The sequence below is a fragment of the Sprattus sprattus genome (genome assembly GCF_963457725.1).
Source record: "Sprattus sprattus genome assembly, chromosome: 2".
NCBI lineage: Eukaryota > Metazoa > Chordata > Actinopteri > Clupeiformes > Clupeidae > Sprattus > Sprattus sprattus.
Genome location: NC_137921.1, coordinates 35,325,781 through 35,333,755, shown reverse-complemented (window position 1 = coordinate 35,333,755; position 7,975 = coordinate 35,325,781). Strand labels below are relative to the sequence as shown.

Sequence of the window (7,975 nt, the reverse complement as noted above, 5' to 3'; positions counted from 1 at the left end):
GCCGGTGCTGAGATCAACATGTTTTTGTCTTGCTATTCTGTTAAGCTCGTATTCAAAGGCCTACACACACACACACACACACACACACACACACACACACACACAAAAACAGCTCGCTGAAGGGAGAGAATACCCTCAGTTTCTATGGAGACCTCCACAGCAAAATCGGTATCCAGAGAACAGTAGCTGTGAGTTTGGAACAACAACAGTTTCTAGTTTCAAAGAACAACACTTTAGTTCTGAACTATACTTAAGTTCTGAACTATTTTGTCTAAAAACCCACTGTAGAAACAAACTATGGACGGATAGTGTTAGTTGTGCAGTTACAATGACTGTAGCCTTTCTGAAAGTGAGGTAGTGGGTCAATTTGATGAAGTGAAACTTACACTCATCTCTCTCTCTCTCTCTCTCTCTCTCTCTCTCTCTCTCTCTCTCTCTCTCTCTCTCTCTTTCACTCTCACTCCGTCTCACTTTCTGGTTCCGTCTCTTTTAAGTGTGTGCTAACTGAGCACTTTGGCTGCTTGTCGTAAAGACAGTTCAAACAGTGTGCCTTGGGGGAGCCTTTGAAGCTTCAGAGGCCGCTGCTGCCTGGGGAGACGCATGTGGCAGAAATCAGCTCTTCCCTCTTAGAAAGCAGGACACAGCAGCGGGACGCCCACAGAACACCACAGAGCGCCACAGAACACCACAGAACGCTACAGAACGCTACAGAACGCTACAGAATGCTACAGAATGCTACAGAACGCTACAGAATGCTACAGAACTCTTCAAAACACCACAGAAGGCTACAGAACGCTACAAATGCTACAGAACACCACAAAACGCTACAGAATGCTACAGAACGCTACAGAACGCTACAGAATGCTACAGAACTCTTCAAAACACCACAGAAGGCTACAGAACGCTACAAATGCTACAGAACACCACAAAACGCTACAGAATGCTACAGAACACCACAGAACGCTACAGAACACAACAGGACGATACAGAACGCTACAGAATGCTACAGAACTCTTCAAAACACCACAGAACGCTACAAATGCTACAGAACACCACAGAATGCTACAGAACACCACAGAACGCTACAGAACGCTACAGAACACAACATAACGCTACAGAACGCTACAAAAACACCACAGAACGCTACAGAACACCACAGAACTCTACAGAACGCTGAAGAATGCCACAGAACGCCACAAAACGCTACTGAATGCAACAGAACGACCAGGGTGCTCCTCTCCAGTCTAGAGAAGATCCTAGAGACAGCAGGCCGACTATTACTGTGCCTTTAAGTGTTACTCATCATTACAGACGTTAGTGCACACACACTCAAGGCTCTATCAGTGTAAGTGATTATTTACTCTGCCTACCAAGGGCTATGTGTAAGCAGCGTGCTAAGACATCTGGCAACATAATAAACACACTCGCTTGTCGCTCCTGTGAGTTGATCTGAGATGGCCCTCGTTTACGTGTGTGTGGGTGTGTGTGTGTGTGTGTGTGGGTGTGTGGGTGTGTGTGTGTGACTCACAGAGATACTGGCTGGGAGAGTAACACTCGGAGGAAACGACAGTCGGCAGCTTGCAGAGGAGTGTGAGCGATAACCAGTGCAGTAAAACAGCATAATGAGATTGGAATAATCTGAAACAGTAATGGAGGAAGACTCCACGGCAGTTACTCAGGTTGGCAGGAAGAGAAGAGAGAGAGAGAGCGAGAGAGAGAAAAAGAGAGAGAAAGAGACAGCGAGACAGAGAGACAGAAAGAATCATTAGTGCATCAGACTCGCTGGAGTCTCACAAAAGAGTGATGAAGAAAAGGAACCCAGAAGAATTAATTATTAGTGTGTGTGTGTGTGTGTGTGTGTGTGTGTGTGTGTGTGTGTGTGTGTGTGTGTGTCAGTCCGTCCGTCTGTCTGTGTGTGTGACTGTGTGTGCGACAGACCGCAAGGAAGAAAGAGAGGGGGGAGAGGGGGGAGGGGGTGGTGGAGAGACAGAGTCGGGGTTCTTAAAAGAATCAAATGAGCGGCACCATCTTGGTCTCCCCAGGCCTCCAGCAGTTGCTCCAGTGGAATCTGTGCGGCTGGTTGAGCCCATATCAGGTGGCGCAGGGCACACGGGCACGGGGCACATGGGCTGCACTCCAAGCCCGCCGGGCAGATAGGGCTTTAAACACCCTAACTATAGACCTGCAAATACATGCTGGGGAAGATAGCTACAGCTCCCTATAGAGTGGACACTTCTCCTAGTTTAATGAGGCAATAATGGTATGTATGCCCCAACCCGATCTACAGGTCTTTCTATAGTCTGCTCACCCCTTCCCCGCCTGTCTCGCTGTGGAAATCTCAGACTGTCCCCTTGGGTTAATTCATTGTCCTTCGAATTTCACCACCTCATTTGAACACACACACTCACGCACGCGCACACACACACGCACGCGCACAAACACACACACAGGCAGACGACACTAATGAGAAAGGGGTGGCCAAATCCTCAACTCCTAGTGTTTATTCAGGCACCAACTGTGCTGTTTTTAACTCCTCCACTGTTTTTCTGATCAGGGACTTTGTGGAAATGTAGACAACTGCTGAGACAATTTTGGACATGGGTGTGGGGGGACAACTGCCACACTGTTTAGGCTTTAACTGCCAAGCTAATCAGGCTGTAGTGCCACCATAATACAAAAACTGGGTACAACAGATACGTATTCATACAGGAAATCTGGGCAACCACTGCCTTAAAAATTAGCTAATTTTCACCACATCGTTCAAAGAACACCCCACCAAACGGCCGCCTCGCACACAGCCATGTCGGGGGCAGCAGCCCATTTCTGTCAACACGCGAGAAAATGCACGCCTGGCCTGGATCCTCTCTGTCTCACACACACACACACACACAAACGCACGCACCAACACACACACACACACGCACGCACTGACACACACACGCCCACCACTGGGACAGTGAGCGCAGCCGCGGCTATTCTCATACCGTTAGCTCCCAGGTCCAGCCGTTAACTCCCTTTTGTCCCACAGTACAGTTGCGCAAACCGCAGCAAAAAAGAACGGCCTGGTGTTTGGCTATGCGAAAACAAATATCCCCTCTCTGTAAAACAGGGTTATGAGCACACAGTATTGATCCGGAGAGGGCAAACAGCGTGGACACGTGAGGCCGATCCGCAATAACTGGGTTGTCTTATAATTAAGGCTTTGAAACAGCGCCCGTGTGCTTATCATGTGTCGAGGAGTACCGCATGTCTGCAATACATGACACACGATATACAATTATTAGACTTAGGCCGACTGTCCCATACCTCCCTTCAGCCCACACGCAAGGCACGTAGAAAACGTGGTGACTGACACCCTCTCCATACATCAGTTATGCTTTTCTTTAAATAAACCACACATTTCAAGAGCATACACACAGAACTATATGCCACGCTAAAACAGAGCTGGTTACAAATCCATAATTGAATAGGGCAATTATTTAGATAACGGACGTTATGGGGGTTGGTCACCGCTACAAGTGACCATGAGCAGCTCGCCACAGCCACACAATACCACGCAAATGACTCATGATGCTGAGATTACTGCAGGTGTGGCTGCCCACTGTAACTCAATTCCACCTTAAAACAAGCATCGCCGTTGTTTGGAACATTACGTAGCGGAAAGCACGGTACTTACTCCATAGCATCCAGGTTCTCTGCGGTCGCTCTCTGCGCTAGAAGTGTAGATTTGTCGTCTTGTTCGTCAAGAGTATTCGCTCTCAGATGCCCACTACCATCAATTTGGCTGTGTGGATCCCCTCCTTCTCTGGCTAAGCGCTGCCGCTAGTGTCCCTCCCCTGATCGCGCTGGTTGCGGGGAGCTGCCGTATAGAGCAACTACAGCACGCTAGACTTGACAGACGAGACGAGACCACAGCTATTCTCTGTCTCTTGATCTCCGCATGCCTTCTGTCAACTCTGCCCTGATTCTCTGTTCAGCTTTGCTCACAGATTTAAAAAAATATATATTATTCTACGGTGCAGTGGATGATTTTGATGTAGTCGAATTCCCCCCACAGCCGGCGAGTTAGGGAGGCAATATTGCCCCCCGGTGGTGGTGTTGTGAAAATCAGAGGTGAGTAAGGAGAGGTAGCAGCTACATGCTAACGCACTGCAACAGCACAAGCATCACTGATGCTCCTGCGATATATAGGATGAAGATCCTGTCAGTTTTAAGCTCTTCTGAAAAGCAATACACTTAAAGCAACGAGTGTTTGAACTCAGACTTTGATTAAACTCAGCATTTCAGCTTTGCACTTCTTTTGCAGCAGCAAAGAGTTGAATGTGAAACACTTCATATATAAACTACAGTACTCCATGGGTATTCATTGAACAACCTGCCTGACGGGTCTATAGGTTAAACTTGAAATGATTTTGTGGAAGGGAGAGGGACAGACAGACCTATTATGAATGAGAACTAGTCAGATATCATTGAGTTAGCAGGTGACTGGTTGTACCTGACCATGGATCCACTGTGTGATGCATTGCCTTGATGGGCGTCCACTTCTAGGCAGATGGATCCACTGTGTGATGCATTGCCTTGATGGGCGTCCACTTCTATGCAGATTTGCATTCATGATTAATGCCCTCTATTTGTAAATGATTTGTCCTACAGTGGCTGGATGGAGCTGAAATATTTTGGAGATGGTCTTATAGCTTTCCCCAGACTGATGGACTGCCAGTACCTTCTTCCTGATGTCCTCGGATATCTCCTTTCCTCTCGGCATTGATGATCTGTGTGGGTAGACCTGACTACAGCGGTTTGGTTGGTTTCCTCTCTCTTTTAATCTGTGTTGCCCAACCCTTTTCCTAAGGATGTCTCATTTGATTGGTTTGCTTAATTGACTTATAAAGCACCCAGATGTGTTTCACCGAATCTGTTACCTACTTGACTTTACCATTGTAGCTGGGGGATCACTACTTTTGCATATGCACTAATTCCATGTTTCATGTAGTTTTTTTGTTACTCACACAATTCCCTCTAAACAAGTACATGGAATTGATTAACATAAACCTGACATTTCATATATGGAAAACTGGTGATGATAAAATAGGAAAATCATGGTAAAACAACAGAAATCTCTCAACTGCTCAAGATGTTCACATACTTTCAAGCAGCACTGTATATCAATTTCGGAAATTGTTAGAAGGTTGTTTCAGCAAATAAATAATGCGTAGAAATATAGTATGTGGTCCTACCATATGTACCAGAAACATTCTTCTCAGTGAACTCAGTGAAGTCATTCATACATTTCCAACGTTAAAATGGCAGTGATCAAATCGCTGTATATTTGGGGAGGAAAAGCCCACTACATGCATTTACTAGGAAATACCTCCCTCTAGTGGCAGTTTGCGGTAGAGGCAGCAATTCTCTCTCTCATCTGGCTGAAAATGACACCCATACTAATTTAACTTTTTTTTTTTTTTTTTTTAAACAGAAACAGAACAGAAAAGCAATTTCCACTTATTTTAATTTAATTTGAGTGTTCATGAAATCCGGTCATCAGACCATTTGAGTAAGAGCTTCGAAAACTAGAATCTGACCAGATTAACATGAACAGACACTCTCTCACCGGCTTCCCTTGGTATAACAACCATGCATAGTACTTAAACCACCACACCATGAACTATCCCCGCAGTGTACGCAGTGAGATGGCCCTAGGCCTGGTAAGTCATGTGTGACCGGGTGTCATGTATCGTGAGCCCTCAGAAGCTGTGCTGCAGGTGAACTCTCCTTCCAGTGAAGCTCAAATAAGACACAACCCAGGCCATGAAAGGGTTAAAATCTACAGGAATCAAAGAACACCTGCTCCAGATGGACACTGATACCCTAGAGAGACAATAGTGTGTGTGTGTGTGTGTGTGTGTGTGTGTGTGTGTGTGTGTGTGTGTGTGTGTGTGTGTGTGTGTGTGTGTGTGTGTGTCTGCCTCAGGAGCCCAGGGTCTCAGCGGATGGATAACCTGCGCTGTGTGTGTGTGTTTATATGTGAAATGTGTTTATGTACGTGTATGTTAGTGAGCCATCTAAGTGTGGTGTTTGTATGTGTCTCATGTTATTGAGCCATCTAAGTGTGGTGCATGTGTCTTATGTTAGTGAGCCATCTAAGTGTGGTGTGTGTATGTGTCTCATGTTAGTGAGCCATCTAAGTGTGGTGTTTGTATGTGTCTCATGTTATTGAGCCATCTAAGTGTGGTGTGTGTATGTGTCTCATGTTAGTGAGCCATCTTAGTGTGGTGTGTGTATGTGTCTCATGTTAGTGAGCCATCTTAGTGTGGTGTGTGTATGTGTCTCATGTTAGTGATAGTCAGTGAGTCATCTTAGTAGCGACAGTGGTACAGGAGGTAGAGAAGTCGTTTAGTTATCAGAAGGTTGCTAGTTCGATTCCTCACTGTCGAAGTGTCCTTGAGAAAGACACTGAACCCCTACCTGCTCCTGATGAAGTGTGCCATCAGTGTAGATGTAAAATGTACAGTATACATACATCCTTGTAAGTTGTAAGTTGCAGCGTCTGCCGAATGACTTAATGTAAGTGTGGTGAATGTGTCTTTGAGCAAGACACTGAACCCCTAATTGCCACTGATGCAGTGTGCCATCAGTGTAGAAGTTAAATGTATATACATCCTTGTAAGTCACTTTGAATAAAAGCGTCTGCCAAATGACTAAATGTAAAATGTAAATGTAAGTGTGGTGAATGTGTCTCATCAGTGCTGTGTCAGCAGAGTGAGGGGCTGCTACACATCAGTGGTACTGAAGTGCCTCATTGTCCAGCTCTCCTGGATGGGAGATTCCAGCATTGTAGAGGCTGAGGCTGCAATCATCGGGCAAATATATACAGTGAGCAGCCCCCCCACCACACACACACACACCCCTCCCCCACTCCTCCCATTCCCATCCCCCTATAGCTGCTCCTTGCACAGATTCTTTAACAGCTTGCACATAGCTCTCTGGTCGGCATGGCTGTTGCCGTGGTAACTTGACATGTCTCCGTTTGTTCTGATCAATGGAAATGTTCGCACAAACCTCGGGCAGCCAGCCAGAACAGGGGTAGTGTGTGTGTCTGTGTGTGTGTTTGTGTGTGTGCGTGCACGTGAATGTGTGTCTGAGTGTGTGTGAGTGCATGTGTGTAAGTGAGTGCATCCGTGTGTGTGTGTGTGTGTGTGTGTGTGTGTGTGTGTGCGTGTGTGTGTGTGTGTGTATGTGTATGTGCATGCATGTGTGAGTGTCACTGCATGCATGCGTGTATGTGTGTGTGTGAGTTCATATTTGTGTGTGTGTGTGTGTGTGTGTTTGTGTCATTGTATGCATATGTATGTGTGTACGGGGAGGGAAATGATGTGGTGATGAGTTGTGTGTTTCCTAGAAATGTCAGCCATGAGAAGGGGATGGGGTATTCACAGACCTTCACTGTACACTACACACACACAAACACACACACACACACACACACTGATTTCCTGCCTTCACTGTGCACTACAAACACACACACACACACACACACACACACACACACACACACACACACACACTGATTTCCTGCCTTCACTGTGCACTACAAATACACACAAACACAAACACACACACACACACACACACACACACCTTCACACACACACACACACACCTTCACACAGACCTTCACTGTACACTACACACACACACACAAACACACACACACACACTGATTTCCTGCCTTTACTGTGCACTACAAACACACACACACACACACACACACACACACACACACACACACACACACACACACTGATTTCCTGCCTTCACTGCGCACTACAAATACACACAAACACAAACACACACACACACACACACACACACACACCTTCACACACACACACACACACACCTTCACACAGACCTTCACTGTATACTACACACACACACAAACACACACACACACACACTGATTTCCTGCCTTCAC

General features: G+C 46.3%; 1 protein-coding gene across 2 annotated transcripts in view; it reads right to left on the bottom strand.

Moving 5' to 3' along the window:
- The window catches only part of palm1a (paralemmin 1a), a 54,679-nt gene extending 50,917 nt beyond the window's left edge, over positions 1–3,762 (bottom strand). For both annotated transcript variants that reach the window (XM_080832844.1, XM_080832843.1), the window contains exon 1: positions 3,677–3,762. In XM_080832844.1, the coding sequence (XP_080688970.1) occupies positions 3,677–3,681 (5 nt within the window). In that variant the 5' untranslated portion in view covers positions 3,682–3,762. The remainder of the gene's footprint in view (positions 1–3,676) is intronic.
- Between the last annotated feature and the right edge of the window lie 4,213 nt (positions 3,763–7,975).